The sequence below is a fragment of the Nicotiana sylvestris genome, chromosome 9 (assembly GCF_000393655.2).
Source record: "Nicotiana sylvestris chromosome 9, ASM39365v2, whole genome shotgun sequence".
Classification (NCBI taxonomy): domain Eukaryota; kingdom Viridiplantae; phylum Streptophyta; class Magnoliopsida; order Solanales; family Solanaceae; genus Nicotiana; species Nicotiana sylvestris.
The window spans coordinates 40822459-40847460 of NC_091065.1; the positions used below are offsets into that span (position 1 = coordinate 40822459).

Consider the following 25002-nt stretch of genomic DNA (forward strand, 5'->3'; position numbering starts at 1 on the left):
GTACCCATTCGAGGAAGAATAAAGATAACACCAGTCTCAGGGGAAGTGGTCTTTGAACCAGTGTTGCCCCCAACATAATAAGTTTCAATGGAGGAAGTTGTTCCCCAGCAGACAGAACAAAGGGATGATACTTGTGCTCAGAAAAGCAAAAGGTCAGTATCATTCCCAACAACCTTCCGAAGAGTGAAGCACTAGTTCTGAAGGAGTCAGAATCCCCTAGCAGTGTTATCCTCGACAGCGTTATCCCCAGCTGATAACATTTTATCCCCCAACAGGTAAGTAAATAATTCCCCAACAGTGTTATCCCCAGTAGTTCGAGGAGTCCAACACAAGTTTGGTGAAAATCGGTATCCTCAGCGGTTCCTTTCGGGGAAAGACAAAACGAGTCGTAAGGGAGGTAGTCTTCGAAGGAAGAAGCTATGCAAAAAAAAAACAAAAAAAAAGAGAAAAAAAAAAGAAAAAAAACGAAAAAGAAAAAAAAAGAAAAAAAGAGATAAAAAAAGGAAAAAGAAAAAAAGGGGGAAGTAGTTTGCAGAGGAATGAAACATCCTACTTAAAAGGAAGTAATTTTGGAAGGAGTAAGATAACATATTTACTCAGCAGAGTTATCCTCAGCAGTGTTATCTCCAGCAGGGTTACTCAGCAGTTCGCAGTGTTATCCCCAGCGGATCATCGAGATGTAGAAGCATCCTCAACAGAGTTTCGACCAAGTTTCAAGAGGGTCGGACAACCCAGAATGGGTAAGGAAGAAAAGGAAAATTCATCCCCAGCAAAATAATCCCCAGCAGGTACGAGGGAAGACAACACAGGTAAGTAAATAATTCAGGAAGAAGGAAATGGTTCACCCATAGGAGAGGCATTTCCTCCTAAGTTTAGTTTTACCCATAGGAGAGGCATTTCCTCCTAAGTTTGTTTTTTTTTACCCATAAGAGATGCATTTCCTCCTAAGTTTGTTTTTACCCATAGGAGAGACATTTCCTCCTAAGTTTAGTTTCACCCATAGGAGAGGTATTTCCTCCTAAGTTTAGTTTTACCCATAGGAGAGGCATTTCCTCCTAAGTTTATTTTTACCCATAGGAGAGGCATTTCCTCCTAAGTTTAGTTTCATCCATAGGAGAGGCATTTCCTCCTAAGTTTAGTTTTACCCATAGGAGAGGTATTTCCTCCTAAGTTTATTTTACCCCATAGGAGAGGCATTTCCTCCTAAGTTTATTTTTTACCCACAGGAGATGCATTTCCTCCTAAGTTTATTTTTACCCATAGGAGAGACATTTCCTCCTAAGTTTAGTTTTACCCATAGGAGATGCATTTCCTCCTAAAGTTTAGTTTTACCCATAGGAGAGGCATTTCCTCCTAAGTTTGAAATCAGGAGCCCGCCTGAAGAGAGGAATGGCGTTTATTTTTAAAGTTGTTGTTGAAGTCAGGAGCCCACCTGTAGAATGGCATTTTATTTTCAGAGTTGTTTGTTGAAGTCAGGAGCCCGCCTGAAGAGAGGAAAGGCGTTTTAATTTTAAAGTTGTTTAAATCTCGCCAACCTAAAGAAAGGAATGGCATTTTATTTTCAAAGTAGTTGTTGAAGTCAGGAGCCCGCCTGAAAAGAGGAATGGCGTTTTTATTTTTCAAAATTGTTGTTGAGGTCAGGAGCCCTCCTGAAGAGAGGAATGACGTTTATTTTCAAAGTTTTTGTTGAAGTCAGGAGCCTGCCTGAAGAGAGGAAAGGCGTTTATTTTTAAAGTTGTTGTTGAAGTCAGGAGCCCACCTGTAGAATGGCATTTTATTTTCAGAGTTGTTTGTTGAAGTCAGGAGCCCGCCTGAAGAGAGGAATGACGTTTATTTTCAAAGTTGTTGTTGAAGTCAGGAGCCCGCCTGAAGAGAGGAATGACGTTTATTTTAAAAGTTGTTTGTTTGAAGTCAGGAGCCCGCCTGAAGAGAGGAAAGGCGTTTATTTTTAAAGTTGTTGTTGAAGTCAGGAGCCCGCCTGAAGAGAGGAATGGCGTTTTATTTTTAAAAGTTGTTGAAATTTCGCCAGCCTAAAGAAAGGAATGGCATTTTTATTTTAAAATTGTTTTTGAAATCAGGAGCCCGCCTGAAGAGAGGAATGACGTTTATTTTTAAAGTTGTTGTTGAAGTCAGGAGCCCGCCTGAAGAGAGGAATGACATTTTATTTTTAAAAGTTGTTGAAATCTCGCCAGCCTAAAGAAAGGAATGGCATTTTATTTTTTCAAAGTTGTTGTTGAAGTCAGGAGCCCGCCTGAAGAGAGGAATGACGTTTATTTTAAAAGTTGTTTGTTTGAAGTCAGGAGCCCGCCTGAAGAGAGGAAAGGCGTTTATTTTTAAAGTTGTTGTTGAAGTCAGGAGCCCGCCTGAAGAGAGGAATGGCGTTTTATTTTTAAAAGTTGTTGAAATTTCGCCAGCCTAAAGAAAGGAATGACATTTTTATTTTAAAGTTGTTTTTGAAATCAGGAGCCCGCCTGAAGAGAGGAATGACGTTTTATTTTTAAAGTTTGTTGAAGTCAGGAGCCCGCCTGAAGAGAGGAATGACATTTTATTTTTAAAAGTTGTTGAAATTTCGCCAGCCTAAAGAAAGGAATGACATTTTTATTTTAAAGTTGTTGAAGTCAGGAGCCCACCTGAAGAGAGGAAAGGCATTTTATTTTTCAAAGTTGTTTGTTGAAGTCAGGCGCCCACCTGTATAACAAGAGGAATACTTTTTAGTCTTATACTGCAGATTTTGAAATCAGTAACCCCACCGGAAGGCAGAAGGTTACAACAGGAATCCCCAGCAGGAAATAATAAAAATCCCCAGCACCGGAAAGTAGAAGGTGGCAACAAGTGGTCCCAGCACAAATTCAAGCGCATGAGTCAAAAGGAAGAAAAGACACGCCTTGAAAGAAGCGGCTTGTGAATAATAAATTATGCCCAGCATAACAAATCTGATGAAGAGAGCCGTACCCCCAGAGGAACCGCCGAAAAGCTTAATGAAGAAAGCCATGTCCCCAGCGGACCGAACAAAATGATGAAAACTGGTATTCAGAAAAGCAAAGGGTCAGTGTCATCCCCAAATTCACGGAAGAAAAGCACCGGAGGAAACACAAGCCGACAAGAAAGCAAGGCAACAAGAACAAATTTTAGTCTAGCCTAGCTTCTTGTTTTCTTTTAAGCACGGTGTAACAAGGAGATCGGTAAGCAGTGATAACAGCATGCAACAGCAGTAACATCGCAGTCCCACGGTAGTCCCAGCTACCAAAAACTTCCCGAACTACATTGACCTGATTCCTGTTTAGCCCAGGATATGTAGGAAACCTTTGAAGCAAAGGTTCGGTCAAATCTTTTTCAAAAAATGCTTCACACGGAGTACTCGGATGGGCAAAAATCGCTCGCTTTATCTTTGCACGAAAACCCTTCGTGTCTTCGGGCAAAGAGGGGCAGCTGTAAGCACGTGATTTTTGCCCTATATGAGAATTACTCCCAAAAAATTCAAAAATAAAATGATTTTTCTTTGGTGTGCAATTTTGTGATATTTTGTGATATTTTGAATAATTATTTGTATTTGTCTGTGCGTGTTTATTTGCTAAATTAATAAAAAATACAAAAATATGTCGCATTTTGCATGTAGGATTTAATTCTACAATTGTTAGTAATTAAATTTGTTTTACAAAAATTAAAAATTACAAAAATAGGCATCGTTTGCATTTTTAGCATTTAATGTCCAAATATACAATTTTATGCTTAATTATTACTTAATTGTGCGTTAATTGTTATTGGGAGTTAATTTGCGCTTTTATAACTTAATTTAGTTCTTAATAATAATTTAAGTATTTTTATAATTTAGTTTTAGAAAAATAAAAGAAGAAAAGAGAGCAAAAATATAAAGAAAATCGGAATTGGGCCTCTTCTTCAATTTCAAACCACAAGCCCAAATAATTGCCCAACCTTCCCCATGACCCGGTCCATCTCCACACGGGTCGACCCGGTCCGCCCCATAACCCCAATACCCAACCCCTCTTCATTTTTCATTTTCCCAAAACAAAACAAAAACAAAAAAAACAAAAAACAAACTCAAAAAACCCTAAAACCTAAACTAAACTATCCGCCCCCACCCTCTTTTCTTCTTCTCCAAACACCCCAAGCATCCATGGCAGCCTTTCTACCTCCTCACGCCCAGAACAAGCTCCAACACCATCGTCGAACGAGCTCCAAACAACCATCGCCGCTGCTTCATCTTCAGCTGCCTCGTCGAGCTCGAGCATGAGCTCGCATGGTTGTTGGTCGCCATGTCTTCAGCTTCACCTGCTGCTCGATGACCATGTTGCCCCCAGCTCCACCATAACACCATCATTGCCCTTGCTTCATCTTCTTCGTCGAGCTCTAACCAACGTTGCTGCTTCTTCTTCCTCACTTCATGCTGCTGCGTTTCCAGTGACCCCATTGCTGCCTTTGCTACGGCTTCGTCTTCAAACCACCAGCCATGAACAACCTCCATGCTCCACTGTCACTCCGCCATGAACGACCTTCGACGAGCTGCTACTGCTTCACTGCTCCTGTTTCTGCTTCTTGCTGCTTCTGCTACGTCCAAAGAAACCCATCGCTGTTGCTTCAGTCCGGTCCGAAAACGTGACTTAAACCATCTCATTTGTTCGAGCTTTGGTTGGGGTCGTCAAAATAGTCCATACGAGTTCGTCGTTGGTCAGTCATTGTTCGTCGTTTCGATCCGGCTAGTGGGTTTTGAGTTTTATTTTTGTCCGTATTTCATTTTGATATTCTCGAATCTAAAATCGGTAAATGTTTGATTTTTGTTTTGTTCGTGTTCATTGTTTTGTTAATTTTTCAGTTTGTTCATGTGAAATTGTTAGTTTAATGTTGTTAGTTTCAAATTGAAGTTTAATTAATTATTTCTTCAGTTTGTTTCATGTGTTTTATGTATTTTCAGAAATTGTTAATGATGTTAGATTCAAGTTTAAATTCATAATTGTTTCTTCTTCGGTTTTGTTTTGTTATTTGTCTAAAAGAATTTAGTTGTAATAGGGAAATATGTTGGTTTAATCATTTGAATCCGTCATGTTTTGTTGTTTAAAATAGATTTAATTTATGTTCATCTTTGTTTGAAGTTCGTTTTTAATCCAGTGATTTAACGTGAGTTTTTTTTTTTGATTTGTTGATTTAGTTTGAATCATGTATTGTGTTGTTAATATTGTTGTTTCCTTGCCCATCCATTTTTGGTCTAAGTTAACCAGGATTGGTTCCCAATATGGTTAATTTATTTCCATTAATTTGAAGTTGAATGATTCATCTGTGTTCATATGGTTTGTTGTTGAGATTGTTTAAGAAATTGGTCTTATTAGCTATATTCTGGTTGAGTTTGATTAATTGATTGGTTATAGCTGATGGGGGTAAAATGGTAATTGCAATAAGGTCGGAGGGGTAGTTTGGTAATTGAACATTTTGAATAATTCTTTATGTTAAGCATGAGGGACAAAATGTAATGGGGTGTGGGTGATATAATTGTTTAATATAATGGGGGACAAGACATAATGTAGTGGAGGGGAATATTGTAATTGTTTATGTTAAGCATGGGGGACAAGATGTAATGGGGTGGGGTTGATAAAATTATTTAATATAATGGGGGACAAGACACAAAATAGTGGGGAATAATTCATTTGTTTAAGAAAGTGGGAAACAAAGCATGCTTTGAGGGGAATATTTCGGGTTGAGGATTCAAGACAAGAGTCTTGTTATATATAGGGTCATTTGACACATTATAGGGACAGATTTTTACACTTGAGAGCTTTTAGAGAGACTTTTTACACTTGAGAGCTGGACTGAAAAAAACGGGGAGTTTAAAAAAGAAAGAGAGTTTTAGGACTTGAACTTAGAAAAGACTTTTACACTTGAAAAGACTAAGACTTAGAGGAGAGAGACTCGAACTTGAAAGAATCTTGAGAAATCAGAATTTGAGAGTAAAAGAGAGAGACAATTTGAACTTTCACTCGAATAATTTTCGTTCGCCATTCCTCGAGTGTTATTCAAAATCAGTAAACTACTGCATCTTGTATCCGTCTCTCTTCTGCTTTGACTGCGATTGCACTTTGGTATTGCTGAGTTTTTCAATCTGTTAATGGGTTATTCTACTGGTTGTTACTGGTTTTGCGGTGTTGCTGAATCTGCTGTTGCTGTGTTATTACTGCTGCTGACTCCTCCTTCTTTTCTTCTTGTACTGCCATTTCCAGGTACACATTTGTACACTCTCGGCTTGAAGGAGAAAAAGGAGGTGTGACAAGTAGTGGCATATTGGTACTAAAGGCTTCCCCGACTTAAAATATGGAAATTTCATTGAAGCTTATCTCATCCCTTTTTTAATGTTTAGTAAATGTTTAATGCCTTAACTGATAATATGATTGTCCTTTCTTGCATTATTGTTCATTCTATTTAGATGGTGTTTAGTTATACATACTAGTACCATTCAATGATACTAACGTCCCTTTTGCCGGGGGTGCTGCATCTTAAATGGATGCAGGTGGTTCCAAAGCAAGCAAAGTTTATCAGTGTTAGCAGTACATCCTCCTCCCAGCAATCTCGGGGAGCTCTATTTCATTTTGGGGTTACACATATTTTGTTCCTTTTGTTTTGTACTTGAGGTATAGTCTAGGCCTTGTTGTCGGCACTTTTGTACTACTCATTTGTATCTATTTAGAGGCTCCGTAGACACTTTATGGGTTGTATGTGGGTGTTGGAAAGGCCAACGGTCTATGTTGTGTTTTCGACTCTTGTTGCACTTAATCATAAGAATGTGTTTATTTTGAAACATTAACAATGACGTAACTAATGGAATGATTTAGTATTGTTTACATGATTTTCCTACTGTTTAATTAATGTAAACATGTCTCTTCTTGATCGTAAGTGAGTTGGGTAGAAAATAGGCTTGCTCAACCAGGTTCACTCGGTTGCGCGCTGGTCGCTATCCCCGAGGTTAGGGCGTAACAAATTTGGTATCAGAGCCTATAGTTTTAAAGTGTCCTAGGATGTCTCGGAGCCATGTCTTGTAGGGTCCTTCTTATCAGTGTGTTGTCGACCTAACTATAAGTTGGAGGCTACTTAGACATTTAGGAATAATACCCTTTATTGATTTTATGGATCGTGCGATAAAACTAATTATTGTACTGTTCCTCCTCTTACTTGTGCGTTGCTCTAATTTTTAGTTCATGGAACCTAGGAAGAAGGCAAGAACTAGCCAAGTAGCCAATGCCACCCAAGGAGTGGCTGTTGATTATTTACATGATGATGTGGGTGAGTACCCGAGGGGTGAGGATATTCCCCCGACTACCACACCGCCTGATTCCACCACACCAGTTCCTACATCTACTGAGGGTACAACGATCCCTCCAACTGACATTCTAGTTCCACCTCCAGCCCTAGCTTCTGGTCCCAGTGTTTTCGATGGGGATCTTAGGGGAGCCATTCAGATGTTGGCTCAGATAGTGGCTTCCCAAGCATAGAAATCTAATGTTGCACCCACTTCTACTAGCTAGTAAGGGAATTCTACTGGTTCTAGGGTGAATAGGTCTCTCTAGCTAGATCATCCATTGTTCACAGGTACTGATCCCGAGGTGGACCCTCAGGATTTCATTAATAAGATGCACAAGACTCTTTGAGTCATGCGTGCTACTGAGGCAGAGGGAGTGGAGTTAGCCTCCTACTACCTGAGTGGAGGGCCTATTCATGGCTTGAGATGTGGGAGGATTCCCGTGAGGAGGGGAGTCCTCCGGCGAGGTAGAGCAAGTTTGCGGATGCTTTCATGAATCATTTCTTGCCTGCCGAAACTAAGGCATCCCGTTCCACTGAGTTTGAGAACTTAAAACAAGGAAACAAAAGTGTGTGGGAGTACCATATGGAGTTCACACGCCTGTCCAAGTATGCCATTCACATGATGCCCACTATGGAGGCCGGAGTGCGCCGTTTTGTGCAAGGCCTTAGCCTTTAGGTTATTAATGAGGCTGCCACAACTGGCTTAAATTCTGATATGAACTGTGGAAAGATGGTTGTGTTTGCTCATGTATAGAGACCCTTATATTGAAGAACAACATGGAGCGAGAGGGTAACAGTAAGGCCCAATTCGCGGGCAACCCTGGTGATTCATTTAGTGGTGGTAGGTCAGTTTCAGGGGAGGGTCATCAGGACCATCTCAGTCTTTTGCTCAGTCTTCAGCCAGTGCACCACCATCAGGACCCAGTTAGTAGCAGTGGAGTCATTTCAAGTCCAATCAGGGCAACAAGGGACCCCACCAGCAGAGGCGATCAGGAGGGAGATCCCAGCAGCAGCGAAGGCTCCCATGCCCCAAGTGCGGGAAGATACACTTGGGGATCTGCTACATGGACTTACCCATATGTTATGGGTACGGTTTAAGGGGTCATATTCTGAGAGATTGTCGTTCTTCCCGCCAGGGTACAGGCAGGGGCACAACACATCCATCTAGTTATATAGCTGCTACATCTTCAACACCACCTCCAGCTCGAGGCACTCCGGCACCAGCAGGGCGTGGTGAATCTGGGGGTGGTGCGTAGAGTTCGGGAGGACCTAGCCATTTCTATGCTATGAGATGTCGCCAGACTGCAGAGGCTTCTCCAAATGTTGACAGGTATATTGATTGTCCAATCTCATGATGTATATGCTCTTATTGATCCCGGTTCCACTTAGTCCTATGTTACCCCTTATGTTGCTATGGAATTCGGGATAGAACTGGATCAGCTTCATGAGTCGTTCTCTGTATCTACACTAGTTGGTGAGTCCATTGTGGCCACATGGGTTTATAGAGATTATGTCATCACGGTACGTGGTCGGGATACCATGGCCGAACTCATTGAATTGGGGATGGTTGATTTTGATGTAATTATGGGGATAGATTGGCTTTATTCATGTTTTTCCAAGCTCGATTGCCGAACAGAGCTATGAGGCTTGAATTTCCTAATGAGCCAGTTGTTGAGTGGAAGGGGGATAATGTGGTTCAAAAGGGAAAGTTTATTTCTTACCTTAAGGCCACAAAAATGATTAACAAGGGATGTATCTACCATCTGGTCCGGTTCACGAACACCGATGTTGAGGTACCTACGATTGAGTCAGTACCAGTTGTGAATGAATTTCTGGATGTCTTTCCCGATGAGCTCTCTGGGATTCCGCCAGACAGGGAGATTGATTTTGGGATTAATGTGATGCCACACACACAACCTATATCTATTCCACCTTACAGAATGGCACCGACAGAATTGAAGGAGCTGAAGGAACAATTGAATGATTTGTTAGAGAAGGGTTTTATCCGACCGAGTGTGTCGCCTTAGGGTGCAACGGTTCTCTTTGTAAGAAAGAAAGAGGATCGCTATGGATGTGTATTGACTATCGACAGCTTAACAAGGCCACAATCAAAAATAAGTATCCACTACCAAGGATAGATGATTTGTTTGATCAGTTACAGGGTGCTAGGTACTTCTCCAAAATTGATTTACAGTTCGGGTATCACCAATTGAAGATAAGGGAGCAAGATATTCTGAAAACAGCTTTCAGGACTCAGTATGAGCACTTTGAATTTCTGGTAATGTCTTTTGGGATAACAAATGCCCTGACAACTTTCATGGATCTTATGAATCGAGTCTTAAAGCCTTTTCTTGACACATTATGTATAGTGTCCATTGATGATATTCTTGTATATTCACAAAGTCAGGAGGATAACACCGATCATCCTAGGGCAGTTTTGCAGACTCTTCGTCAGCACCAATTGTATGCGAAGATTTTGAAATGTGAATTTTAGCCCTAATGTGTCACATTCTCGGTTCATGTCGTCTCCAAAAAAGGAATTATGGTCGATCCTAAAAAGATTGCGGCAGTGAAGAATTGGCCTAGACCCACAACTCCAATAGAGATTCACAGTTTCTTGGGTTTGCCTGGGTATTATAGGAAGTTTGTGGTGGGGTTCTCTATTGTTGCCTCTCCGTTGACTAAATTGACGCAGAAAGCAGTTAAGGTCCAATGGTTCTATGCTTGTGAAAGGATTATCCAGGAGTTGAAATCAAGATTGACTTCGGCGCCGGTATTAACCCTGACAGAGGGTACAGATGGGTTTCTGGTATATTGTGATGCTTTAAGGATTGGGCTTGGGTGTGTATTAATGCAATATGGCAAGGCCATAGCTTATGCTTCTAGGCAACTCTAGAATCATGAAAAGAACTATCTGACACTTGACTTAGAGCTTGCCGTGGTGGTATTTGCATTGAAGATTTGGCGTCATTATCTGTATGGGGTCCATGTGGATTTATTCATGGACCACAAGAGCCTTCAATATATTTTCAAATAGAAGGAATTGAATCTAAGGCAGAGGAGATGCCTTGAGTTACTTAAAGACTACGACATCGATATTTTATATGGGAAAGTGAATGTTTTTGTGGATGCTCTTAGTCGAAAATCTATGGGAAGTTTGGCTCATTTGGAAGCATATGAAAAGACGTTGTCCAGGGAGTTTCATCGGTTGGCTAATTTGGGAGTTCGTTTTGTGGACTCTAGAAAAGGTGGGGTGACTATGCAAAATAGGGCTGAATTATTGCTTGTGGTGGAGGTTAGTGAAAAGCAGTAAAACGATATGTTGTTGGTACAATTAAAGGAGGGAGTTTATAAACATAAGACCACAACTTGTTATATTGGCATGGATGATGGTACCCTATGGTACCAAGGGCGACTATGTGTTCCAGATATTGATGGTCTCCGCGAAAGAATCATGGACGAAGCTCACACTTCTAGGTATTCCGTACACCCCGGTTCTACAAATATGTATCACGATATCAATGAAGTCTATTGGTGGAATGACATGAAGAGTAATGTAGCGGACTTTGTGGCAAGATGCCCAAATTGCCAGCAAGTGAAGGCCGAGCATCAAAGGCCTTGTGGGTTGGTGCAGAACATAAAAATTCCAATGTGGAAGTGAGAAATGATTAACATGGACTTTGTAGTAGGACTACCACGCACTCCGCACAAGTTTGATTCAATTTGGGTAATTGTGGACCGACTCACGAAATCAACACACTTCTTGCCAATCAAATCTACCGATACAGCGGAACAATATGCTCAGTTAAATATCAAGGAAATATTCAGGTTTCATGGTACTCCAGTCTATATCATTTCATATCGAGGATCACATATCACAGCTAACTTTTGGAAAATGTTTTAGCAAGGTTTGGGTACGTAGGTGAATCTTAGTACAGACTTTCATCCATAGAATAACGGGCAGGCAGAGAGGACTATTAAAACACTTAAAGCTATGTTACATGCTTGCGTCCTTGACTTCAAAGGTGGCCATTTACAACTCATAGAATTTGCTTACAACAACATCAATCATTCTAGTATTCAGATTGCCCCGTTCGAGGCGTTATATGGTAGGAGATGTGGATCTCACATTGGGTGGTTCGAGATTTGGGAAGATGAGTTGATAGGACCAGACCTCGTGCATCAAGCTATGGAAAAGGTTAAGACCATTAAGGAGCGGTTGAAGACTGCTCAGAGTCGTCAAAAGTCCTATTTGGATATTCGTCGTAGAGATTTGGAATCTAGAGAAGATGATTGGGTATTCTTGAATGTTTCCCCCATAAAGGGTATAATCGGTTTGAAAGGAAAGGGAAATTGATTCCGAGATATGTCGGTCCGTACATAATTACTCAAAGGCTTGGTTAAGTGGCGTACAAGCTTGAGCTACTACTGAAAATGTCATTAGTGCACTCAGTGTTTCATGTGTCCATGTTGAATAAAGTAATCGGGGATCCGTCGCTTATTGTGCCAGTTGAGACTATCGAGATTAATGAACAACTGTCATTTGAAGAAATTCTAGTTTCCATTCTTGACAGACAAGTTCGAAAGTTGAGGAATAAAGAAATCACCTCCGTGAAAGTGCTATGGCGAAACCAGCAGGTTGAAGAGGCTACTTGGGAGGCCGAGGAAGAAATGAAAATAAAGTAGTCTCATTTGTTCGAGTAGCTATGTAACAATTTCTATGAAGTTACTTCCTATGAATTATGTACCACTTGTTATGTTGGTGTAAAAGTGTTCCTTTTTTATTATATATTGCTTATGAGGCCATGGTTGGTATTGTTATGAATTATATTACGTCAGTGGATTATGTATATATTGTTGGGATGTGATTCTGGGTTCTCTGACAGGTGGATAGGCCCAGTTACAAAGGAATCTCAATATACCTAAAACTCTCAGTTGCTTAGATATGTGCTTAAATGTTATGAAAGGAAATGCTTTGTTGTTGGAAATCTATGATGATTGTTGAAAGCAAAATACAAAATATGGGATACAGAGCAAGGATTACTAAATGTGAAATATGAAATACGGCCAATGTGCTATGTGGAAAAATATAATTGTGGTTGATGCCTCTTATGATGTGGCCTAGCCGATTGGGTCGTGATCGAATGCCATGTTGTACACATAGTGATGACTCTATTGGAGATGGCCTAGCCGATCTGGTCATGATTGGACACCATGCCGTACACATGGTGGTGACCGTATTTCGAATTGAAATCGAAATGGTGAGTAGTGGCATATTGGTACTAAAGGCTTTCCCGACATAAAATATGGAGATTTCATTGAAGCTTATCTCATCCCTCGTTTGATGTTTAGTAAATGTTTAATGCCTTTACTGATATTATGATTGTCCTTACTTGCATTATTGTTCATTCTATTGAGATGGTGTTTTTTTATACATACTAGTACCATTCAACGGTATTAACATCCCTTTTGCCGGATGCGCTGCGTCTTAAATGGATGCAGGTGGTTCCATAGCACGCAATGTTGATCAACGTTAGTAGTACATCCTCCTCCCAGCAATCTTGGTGAGCCCCATTTCATTTCGGGGTTATGCACCTTTTGTTCCTTTGTACTTGAGGTATAGTAGGGGGCCTTGTTGCTGGCACTTTTGTAGTACTCTTTTGTATCTATTTAGAGGCTCCGTAGACACTATGTGGGTTGTATATAGGTGTTGGAAAGGCCAATGGATTATGTTGTGCGTTAGACTCTTGTTCCACTCAATCATAAGAATGCGTTTATTTTGAAACATTAACAATGACGTAACTAATGAAATGATTTAGTACTGTTTAAATGATCTTCCTATTGTTTAAATAATGGAAACATATCTCCTCTTGATCATAAGTGAGTTGGGTATAAAGTGTCTAATAGGCTTGCTCGACCAGGTTCACTCAGTTGCACGCCGGTCGTGCTCCCCGAGATTGGGGCGTGACAAAAGACATCTTCAAAATTCTGCAAAAGAGAAAAAATACTAATTGGCAAAGAAGAAGTTAGTATCTCAGAATTAATCAAAGATTCTTTGTATTTAATTAGTATTATGTGTAACCCCTCTTTTCTTGCATTTAACACTCTTTGGATTTTATATATGTTACAACCCTAACCCCGAACCCGGTCGTGATGGCGCCTCTCGTGAAGACAAGGCCAGCCATACCAAAACAGACCACCCCTTTTAAACAGTTAAATACCATAAATAGTTCTAAAACATGATATAATAACCATAATTTGCGGAAATAACGATAACAACAGTAGAAACCATCCCACACAGCCCAAACCAGGGTGTCACAAGCCATGAGCAACTAAGGATCCTTATACGAGTCTACTAGATATAATATTTGGTACCACTGTTTGAATATAAAAATAATAAGATAACTGAGGCACGGGGGCTGCGGACGCCAACAACTACCTCGTAGTCTCCGAAAATACTGCTTGGACTGGAAGGATCAACTCTTAGGAGCGGACTCTGCGATGCCTGAATCTACACACACGGTGTAGGAAGTAATGTGAGTACTCCGACCCAGTGAGTAATAATCATATATAATGGTTAAAAGCAAGAAAACACGTAAAGGCATAAAACAGTTCTATATCAATCAGTAAAGTCACTTAAGTAGAAAATCAATGAAGAAGTCAAATTGAATCCCTTTAAACCAAGTAAAACATGTAATTTAGCAGGTAATTAACAAGTAGAAATTCGCCCATCGGGCACAGTAAAAATCGCTCAGAACAGTATCAGCCCCTCGGGCTGACTTTCAGTACAGTATCAGCCCCTCGGGCTCACTCTCAAATCATGATGGGTACCCGCGCTTACTGTGGGTGTGCAGACTCTGGAGGGGCCCCTTACGGCCCAAGCTCTATATCAAGCCACCTCGTGGCATCATCTCTCGGCACTCGGCCTCACATCACTCAACAAATCTTCACATATGGCCCTCGGCCTCACTCAGTCCAAAAATCATCACAAGCCCCTCGGGAATTGGTAAAACAATAGTTCTCAACCCAAAACATCATTTAAAAATATTATTTAAGTTTCAAATATGAGTAACAACGGCTGAGTTTGTAAAACAATAAATATCAACAGGACTGAGTCCAAGTAATAAGTCAAAACAGTAAGGAATTAGTGGAAAAAAAATCCCCGAAGGGTTCAAATAATTGGCACGAAGCACAAATATGGCAATCAACCCAAATCATGATGATAACAAGTAAATTTCAGTCAAATACGCGGTAAAATCATCAATCGGGACGGACTAAGTCACAATCCCCAATAGTAAACGACCCACTCTCATCATAAAGCGCGTGTCTCACCTCAATATAGCAGTATGATGTGCAATCCGGGTTTTTAAGCCCTCAGGACATCAATACAATCATTACTCACCTCGAACCGGCTACAATTCTAGCTCGCGACACCTTTGCCCCTTGAATCGGCCTCCACACGCGTCGAATCTATCCAAAATCAGAATGAATATGTCACAATATATTAATGGAACAAAGCCCAAGCGAAAACAATCGAAAAATATCAAAAAATCCGAAATTAGCAACACTCGAGCCCCGGGCCCACTTCTCGAAACTCAGAAATTTTCACATCATTAGATTCCTTATCACCCCACGAGTTCATACATATCAAATTTTCTCCAATCCGACCTCAAATGGTTCTTCAAATCCAAATTCAAAAGTTCAAAATCTCAAGCCCTAGTTCTTCCATTTTTAGCTTAAGTTCCAAGAATTTCTAGGTTGATTTCAAAATAGAATCACGTTTTAGGTTCAAAAATCTTACCTCCAATCAATTCTCCTTGAATCCTTCTTTAATCACCCTAAAAAATCTCTCAAAATGCTCAACTATGGAGGAAAAATGACTCAAAATCGCGGATGAAATTACTTATAAACTTTCTGCCTAGGTCTGACTTTCCTTCTACGCGAACGCGGTCAACCTCTCGCGTTCGCGTATCACAAATTTACGTTGAACAACTTTTACCTTACGCGAACGCGACACGCCAGTCGCGAATGCGATGCCTCTTCCGCCTTGACCTTCGCAAACGCGAGACACCTGATTCGAACGTGAAGAGCAAATTCCACTGGACCTCAAATCCTTATACGCAAACGCGAAGAGCCTCATGCGAACGCGAAGCACAAACTCCTAGCCTTCCGCGAATGCGAGGCACCTCTTGTGAACGCGAAGGCTTAATTCTGGCCTTCCTCAAATTCTTCTATGCGAACGCGAGGCTCCGATCGCGAATGTGAAGAGATAATTCTCTGCAATAGCTGGGTAGATTTTTCTGCAACTTTCAAACTCCAAAATGGTCCGATTGACCATCCAAAACTCACCCGAGGCCCCCGAGACCTCAACCAAAACCACCAACACATCCTAAAACCTCATTCAAACTTGTTCCAATCATCAAAACACCACAAACAACACCAAATCCATCAATTCACATTGAATTCAAGCCTAAGTTTTCTAAAAACTTCCGAAATACGCTTTCAATCAAAAACCCAACCAAACCACGCCTGAATGACCTAATATTTTGTACACACATCACAAATGACATAACGAAGCTACAACAACTCTCGGAATGGAATTCCGACCCTCGGATCAAAATCTCACCTACCACCTGGAAATCGCCAAAATACTAACTTCGCCAATTCAAGCCTAATTCTATCCAGGACCTCCAAAACCAATTCTGATCACACTCCTAAGTCATAAATTACCTCCCGAAGCTAACCGAACCATCGGAACTCACATCCGATCCCTCTGACACATAAGTCAACACCCGGTTAACTTTTCCAACTTAAACCTTCTTTAAAGAGACTAAGTGTCTCATTTCTTACCAAATCCTCTCCAAACTCAATCTAATCAACCCGATCACCTAAAACATGAATAACGAAGCATAAAGAAGCAAAATGGGGGAAAACGGATCGGTAACTCATGAGACGACTGGCCGGGTCGTCACAATATAAAAACTCTCTTTTTTCCTTTCCTTAGCATCTTTGCTCTCACCAAGACTTTCTATTTTTTCATTTAAACCGCTTTTTATCTCTTCTCTCAGATTGCGACCATCTCTCTCTTTCTCTCGGCTATCTCTCTTTTTTTTTCTAACTCTTGTCCTCCTTTCTTTTCTTTTTCCTCAAGCTTACATTTTATCCCTCCCCTTGGTTGTCCCATTGTTTGCGTTAATCTCTTTTGATCTTCAAACACTTGAGAAGGAGATACAGGTGCAAGAGTAGATTTTCTGGCACTTAGTTCAAGAGAATATCTATTCTACCTTCCATCATGAAAAACATTCCTATCATATTGGCAAGGACGACCCAGTAAGATATGACAAGCTTGCATAGGGATTATGTCACAAAAAATATCATCCTCATATCTACCAACATTTAATGAAATCATGCATTGTTTGTTTACCTTTAGTTCACCGCTATCATTTAACCATTGGAGTCTCTAGGGAGTAAGGTATATCATGCATGCAAGTCCCAGTTTTTTTACAAAGTATGAACAAGTGTTTCCATTTATCCCACACCTCGTATGGAATATATTCTCCATTTGTTCTTCACTATTGCTTCCTAAATTGATAGTCATAATCCTCCTAACTACCCCAATCATGTCATCATTAAAAAGGTAGTTCCATTTTATCTTCATCTTCACTCACACCCCGCTCCTCTTCCTCACTTTGTTTTCTCTCGTATTCTCCACTTATTATTTTACTAGCTACCCCAATCATACCAACATGAGGTAGTTCTATATCATCTTCATCAGTCACATCTCCCTCTTTGTCTCCCTCACTTTTTTTACTCTCATATCCTCTATCTTCTCTAAGAATTATGTTTCTTCTACTTGGACATTGATGCATCATATGTCCCCTTTCTTTACATTTATGACATTGAATAGAACTAGAAGGTGTAAAAGGTTTAGAGTTAAAGGTTTTACCTACTTCTTCGTTCTCAAATTTACCTTTATCCTTGTATTCTTGAGGTCTAGAAGAACTCATCATCACTTGATTTGGCCATGGCTTCTTCGATATGGCGTTTTACCGATCTTTCCACGAGCTAGTTTTCTTTCTTTTATTTTGATTTTCTACCTTTACGGACAAATAAATTAACTCATCCATTGTTACGTATTGTTGTAATTCTACTACGTCGACTATTTTCTTATTTGAACCATTTAAAAATCTAGACATTGCAGCCTCGTTTTCCTCCATTTAGTTAGCTTGGATCATAGCCATATCCATAGTATTACAGTACTCATCCACAAACATGGACCCTTCCTTCAATGTTTGAAGACGTTTTTGTATCTCCCTTTGAAAGTGTGATGGTACGAATCTCTTCCACATCACCCTCTTCATCTCAGCCCAAGTACCAATTGGTGCTTGTCTTTCTTATAATCTATCCCTAGCAAAATTTTTCCACCACATAGTAGCATAGTCAAAAAACTCAACAATAGCAAGTTTACCTTCTTACCCTCAGAGTAATTGTGACAGTCAAAGATGGCTTTCGCTTTTCTCTCCCAATCAAGGTACAAGTCTGGATCCCTTGTTTCCTTGAAAGATGGCATCTTCATCTGTATACTACTTATATTATCATCTTCTACTCTACCTTTTTGTCCCCTACTATCTCTTCACAGCCTATCAAAATCAATATCATTAAAATCATCTACAGGGTTTTCTCGATTTACAATGGGAGCAAAGGGTACATTTCTCCTATCTTGGGGCCTAACATTATTTTCCCTCCTAAGTTCAACTATTATATCATTTTTCTAAGCAATGATGTCCTCCATCTCCTGGAGTTGCAAATTTCACCTTTTGAATTGTTGATGCATAGCTTGCAAGGTAAAATCATTTCTTACTTTTATTTCGGCTTCTTGGAGAACCCTTCGTTCATCATCACTACCTGTACGAGACGTCTTAAATTATTAAACTTTATCTCAAAAATTGGTTTTTCCCTCAATTGTTCTCACACACACTTTGCCCCTTTTTTTCCTCGAAATAACCTTTGAACAAAATACTTTGTATATTTATAGTTAAACCCAACTCGCATAAGTTCTTAGTAGTAAAGTATAGATTTTTGGGGAACGAATGAAAGAAGAGCCAAATTCTTGAACTATTAGGCTCAGTTGAAACAAGACACGAACAAAATGAAAAGATTATATATTTAGATTAGAAAGAGTAAGAAAAATTAATTTTTTTTCTTATCTTTAAAATCTAGGATCCCCTCTTCTTGTTTCCTTTGTTAATTTTTGGAAACAATTTATATACAAAAGAAATTTCCTCGAGAGCAAACAAGCAATTTTTTTTTCTTTAAAACTGATTTTCATTTTTTCCCCTTTTCTTAACTCTTCCTTTTTTTCATTTTTTTATCTTAGTATTCATGAAATTTCAAGAATTATCAAGAATGAATCTTGATAGAACCTCTCTTATATCACTTGATAACAACAAGGTTGAGAATCCAAACTAGAGTAAAAATTTGAGAGGTAAATGTAGAATCAATAACAATAAGGAGTTGAACAACTAGAATTAAAGTATAGAAAACAAATGATACGGGAAAATTCAAGGAAAGAATTTTCAAGAATGCAATATCTATAGCCTTGACAAGATCCAAGCAATGATGTTTTGATTTATTGAAAAAATCAAATGCCTTTACTTAAAAATAAATCAAAAACAATAGATTCGGATCTTAACCACTTTACGAGTAACTTGAGACAATAATTAATAACTAGTATTAATCGCCTTCTAAGAATACCACAAAGTAATCAATGATATCACAATAAAGAAGTTATCTTACTACCTTGAACTATGAACTAATAAAGGTTGAAAGATAAATTTCAAAGCATAAGTAACAAAGGTTCAAAAGAACTTTTAAAGTATAATATTCTTAATCAATAATGAAGTGCTTCAATGAATGAGAAGAACTCCTTATTAATAGGAGTCAAAGTCCTTAAAATTAGGTAGGGGGGCTACTAAGGAATACGAAGTCATTCAAATTAGGTAAGGAGGCTGCTAAGGACTAAAAAAAGTCATTAAAATTAGGTAGGGTGGCTGCTAAGGAATAAAAGAAACCCAAAAAATAAAAGGGTTGGCGGCTAAATTCTTTTGGGGCAGATTTGGACCTTAAAGTTTAGTTTGAGCCATTGGTTTGGCCTCCAATTGGGTTCCTTTTGAAACACCCCCTTTTGGACCTTTTATAAGCTCATTTTGAGCTCTTCTGGGTGCCCTTTTGCTGGATTTCAAAGGCTGAGTTCGGGACCCAATCTTCCTCCTCTTGGACTTCAATTTGGGATACCAAATAAGAGAAAAACTTCTACAATTCATCTTCTTTGGGCTTGAGCTCTTCCTATATAATTAAAAGCTTCTTTATTTGCCATTGAAGTCCAGCAACCTTAATCTGCAACTCTTTAGCTTGAGATCTTGTAAATGGCCTTCTTGGAGCTTCTGAAACTCTATCTTTGTCCTTGATGCTATCACATCCCATGCCTATGGTCCAAGATATTTGGACTTGCTATTTGGGTGGTTCTAGACTTCACTTAGGGTGCTCAAAATGATAAAACTACATATAGGACTTCACATAACGATAATTAAGGGCACAAGTTAGCCTCCACACATAAATAACAAATACATGTAGGCAGATTAGGCAGTATACAGTTCTAGAGTTAACACACATTAGAGTTGTTAAATTCTGTAGGCATGATTTCTCTATGATTCTGATTTCCAGTATCGTATAAGCACTACTGCACCTTTAGACTAATGAGCTTGAAGATTAAGTTTTGGGCTTCTAGGTGTCTATCGGGAATGGGCTCATTTGTTTGGTCCTTAATTGGTCTGAAAATCAGGCGTCACTTGGGCCAGATTTTAAAATAATGAAAATAAGAGAAAATAAATAAAATAAAATATATAGATAAGTATATAAAAAATATAATTTAAACGAATAAGTATTTACAAATAATAGTTGAAGGTTGTGAACATATAAGAAGTTATTTTGACCCTAAACAAATAATAAAATACAAGTAGTTATAAAATATAGGCTATTCTTGCAAAAAATATAAATAACACAAAAATACAAATATAATTGTATAAAATAAAGTAAAAATCTTATAAAACATATATGTGGATGTAAATAATAAATTTAGATGATTAAGTCATCACAAAATACTTTGAAAGGGTAAATAATAAATATTTGAATAATTTAAATGCTAGAAAATCAATTTTAGAGCCTTAAATAAATAATGAAAAATTATAGAAAATACTTATATGACTCTTGTAAATTGGTGATGATACAAGAAGATAATTTTATAAAACTATACATGATATATATAAAATATAAGGACAAAATTGGGTATCAACAGCTGCTCCTCTTTATCCGGGAATGATAAAAGAGTTGTCGGGTAAAGAAAATAATGACCAATTTTGTCCTAAATGAGTGGGGATGATGTGTTTTTTGAAAAAATAGGGCTGAACCTTGGTTCTTAAGTTTGCTACATATCCCTGGTGTTACGGGAATCAAGCTATGTGTAGTTCTGGATCCAACGGCGAACGAAACCGATGGAGTTGTTATAAGATTGGCTATGTGTTTCGAAAAAGGATCTTTTTGATATGATAATTGTTTACATCGAAAAATATGAGTACAATTAAATATGATTTGTGGTTTTAAAGACATGTGATTTATTCCAATACTAGTGAATGTACAAATAATATTAAGTTTAAGTAAAAAGAATTGATGAACTAAATCAGTGCTGTTAGAGCAATGAGGACCTCGAGCTCGATTATCGCGGAGGCCTCGAGGTGAGCTAAGAGCAATAAAGTATGAACAATAAAGTAAAGACAAAAAAGCTGAAGAGCAATTGTTAAGCACGGTAAACAAGAAAAGCAGAGTGGAATGTTCTATTGCAGTGAATGAGATGATCCTTACAAATGATTGGGGTCTTCTTTATATAGGAGGGAAAAACCCTAATATAGTACATTTCCAATTATGGTAAAGAATTCTATTGTTACAGCTGTATAACATCCTAGCACAGACTTGTACTATTTCATACAAATCTTATCCCACAATTTATGACCTGATCCATGTGTCCTTGAGAAATTCTCGCTCTTTCTTGAGTGTCCTCGAAATTGTACTGCCCTCGAGGCATATCATGATGGGTCCCCGATTTGCTTCTCAAGGTGTACTTAGAGCTTCCCGAACTTGGGATTGGAGTGTAATCAAGTCTCCAAAATCGAGCTCTCCGATTTCTACAATTTACAGATAATCCCGCGTTTCTTAGAATGAAATGATATGAAACGATTTGGATTTCTGAAGTCCTTAGTGATGACGCCATCCCCGTGATGCAAGCATTTGAAGTGACCGAAACGTCTCGTCGGTCCACTTCCCCCAAAACATTGGCTGCATGGTAGTATTGGTCAGCCAATTGTTGATACCCAAATTTTTCCTATAATATTTTTTCAAATGCATGTATGCCTTCAAAACTATGCATTAACATCAATTGACATTTTAGGGATTTTTAATTAATTTATCCCAGTATTTCATTTATATAAATAAGTATAAATTGCATCAAAAAGGACTTCATAACAATTTTACGACTTAATATTTCTATTTATATTTATATTAGGCTCAAATTATTGCACAAATAGCTACATTTTACATTTTTGGGTTACAATTGCAATAACTTTGCAATTATAGCCCATGCATGCATTAGTAAATTATTTTATCAAAAAATAGCTCATTGTATTTTTAAAATATTGTGTAATTATTTTAAAGCATTTATATGCATAAAAATTATTTTTTATAATCTGTTAATTATTTTATAAAATATTTTTTTAGCAACTGTTTGGGTATTTAACAAATAGCCTTTTATTTTACAAATATGGCCTCTTTTAAAACCAGCCCAAAACTCCCATAGGCCCAATCTGAATGCCTCGACCCTATAGCCCCGTTTAATCATGGTTGTTGATCATTTTGATCAACGGTCCACAATCAAACCAACCATAATTAATCCCAAACGACCCCCCCCCCCCCAAAAAAGCCCCTTCATTCTTTTCATTTCCTCCGCCCTGAAACTCTCTCCTCTCTAACCCTAATCCCCGCCACCCAAAACTACCTCTAATATCTTCGATTCCTCCTCGTTCCATGGATTTCCATGGCCGTTTGAGGCTTCTACTGGTCTCGTACTTCTCCTGGTTGCCTGATTTTGTTATTTCATGGAAGGATCTTGAAGAAATCTAGCCAGATCTTGTTCGTGACTATTTAAGGATCTCTCTATGGTCTGTGAGTGCTTTCTATCAATGTTTTATGGCCCAAATCTCTGATTCAAGACCAGATTCTCTTTACCCTTTCTTTTTCTTCAAAAACCCTAATGTTTGGACTTGAGTCTGTCCAGATCCTTGTAGATCTGGAGCGATTTTGAGTTCGTCGCTGATGTTTCCTTAAGGTTGCCTTATTTCATTACTAATTAACCGATTTTAAGCACTTTGTTATATTAGGGTTGGTTTTCTCATTATTTGTTGGTCGAACCTCTGTGTTTGAAGTAGTTTCGAGTATCCATGACTGTTTCCATGATTGTTTCTTTAAGATTCTCCTGATCTTCCTACTATTAATCAACCCTAAGTAATTCTAAAATTTAGGGTTTCCACTTCTATTTTGCAAAAGGTTTTCTAAGATCCTTATGTTTTGTTTAATCTTTCTCACATGGTTGTATTGCTTGGCTATTCGTTGTGTAACTTCAACATTTTCGTCCATTATTGTTTGAATAATTAATTTATTAACTAAATTATCTAGGTTTTCATTACTGATTTCTTCCTACTTACCTTAATCCAGGGATCCCTAATTAGCATCTCTTGCCTATTATGAGATTGACTGACCCTTGATTGGTCTCTAATTACCTATGATTGCCTTATTCGTGTAATTGATTGCTTGATTTATGGGCTCTAACCCTAACTGGCTGTTAAACCCACTTCTTGCCTTATTTGAAACTCAATCCGAGTCATTTATGGGAATAATTCCCTGGATTTCTGTCCCTTGTAATGCTTGATTGATTATTTGATTACTTCCTTTATCTTATTTACAATATTTACCTGTCTTGCCTTAATAAATTATCCGTATGGTTTTGAGGATTCTTACTGATTTCCTATTTGGTACGATTTGGATTCCTTACCCTAATTAACCCTTTCCTTTTGTTGTTAAGTGACTATCCCTAATTAATGGGTCTATTCCAGATTCCCTTACATGAATTAATTCTATAATTATTTGATTACCCTTATTTTATGAGATGTGATTCACTCTTTACCTTATTTATTTTTACCTCACTAAGTGCTATGTATACTCTCACTCTAATTCTTCTAAATACACGAACAACAGTTCAAAAACATACACACACACACACACACACACACAAACTTTGCTCTCACTAAAACCTTTCTGCTACTTGTGTTTACTACATTGTCTAGCCGACTGAAAGCCAAGGATAGATGGCATACTAGAAAATATGTTATAGGCTCATCACCTCATTTGTTACAAAATTTTGCTTCTACATAATCATGATCACCTAGAAATTCTGTTATTAAATTACGGTTATAATCCTGCTTAACACGACGTCCATTCGTCATGTGCATTAGAGATCCTACTTTAGGACTGTTATTGCATTCACTTTATAACCATGTATACATCGCATAAATCAGTAACTATCATGTTTAAAAGAAATTCCAACACCTAGATATCATGTTCTAGGATTAAATTTATGTAAACCAGCTCTGTAGTGATCAAAACCTAGACCAGCATGCCTATAGGACTTAATAAATTCAATTTGTTTTAAACTGATTCCCTAATTTTGATTACATTTAGACAATATGTTTATAGGGTATTACAGATCCATGCCTAGGCAAGCCTATAGGTAATCAAGGTCTAATAAAAACTGTGAAACTATGCTTTGCTTGTGACTGCCCTGATTCAACGGGTTCTAAGAAATTCAGAAGGCAAACTAAATAGGTCTTTAACACTTGGCCTTAACTCAATACTGCATATTCTTTGCTTGTCATGCTCACCTAGATATCCTGTTCTAGTGCCTTTTTGAAATATCCGAAATCTGTTGTTTGAGACATGCACTTACTTGTTCTATTTGTGGAGGTAAAATGTGAGCCTTTTAAGTGTTCTATCTTTGGTCCAGTCCTACATGCTATGCCCGTTGCCTAGAGTTTTCTCCTTTTAATTACTGTAGGAGAGTCTAGATCCACCTTAACTAGAAGTCTCAAATACCTTCGCGACTATATAAGTAAAGGTACGGGTAGTGCACGGGTAGGATACATCTTAAGGTTACTAGAACGCTTTAGGCTATGAACAAGGGGAGTGTAATCAGGTAGTAAAGGATATGATGACTTGTGCGCCAATGTTACATGTAAACCCTCTATTTGAAGAAGGCTTACCGGGTATTGTACAAATGTGATCCTATAGGCTAACAAACCTAGGACTTCCCTCATCTTATTTGCATATGTGTGCTTATACTGCTTATCTGTCAAGTATACTTTATCTTATATGTGTGCTTAGACTATCTATTTTGTAAATGACTAATGCACATAATTGAGTTCGCCCGGGACCCACCGTTGTGGACCGCGAGGGGTGCCTAACACCTTCCCCTCAAGGTTATTTTGAGCCCTTACCCAAGTCTCTGGTAATACAAACTGGTTTTCATGAGTTATTTGCTCT

The 25002-nt window shown here is 38.5% G+C and overlaps 1 protein-coding gene across 1 annotated transcript; it reads left to right on the forward strand.

Annotated features, from left to right (window-relative positions):
• Positions 1-11296: 11296 nt before the first annotated feature.
• Positions 11297-11988, forward strand: LOC104212869 (uncharacterized). The gene is made up of 2 exons (XM_009762233.1): positions 11297-11636; positions 11756-11988. Exons 1-2 carry the CDS (start codon positions 11297-11299, stop codon positions 11986-11988), a joined length of 573 nt encoding a protein of 190 aa, XP_009760535.1.
• Positions 11989-25002: the final 13014 nt, after the last annotated feature.

Excerpts from the sequence above, each read along its gene's own strand:
- LOC104212869 (XM_009762233.1), top strand. The coding sequence starts at position 11,297 with ATGTTACATGCTTGCGTCCTTGACTTCAAAGGTGGCCATTTACAACTC. Across the intron at positions 11,637-11,755 it reads CCCCATAAAGGGTATAATCG|TGTTTCATGTGTCCATGTTG; the intron begins GTTTGAAAGGAA and ends TAGTGCACTCAG.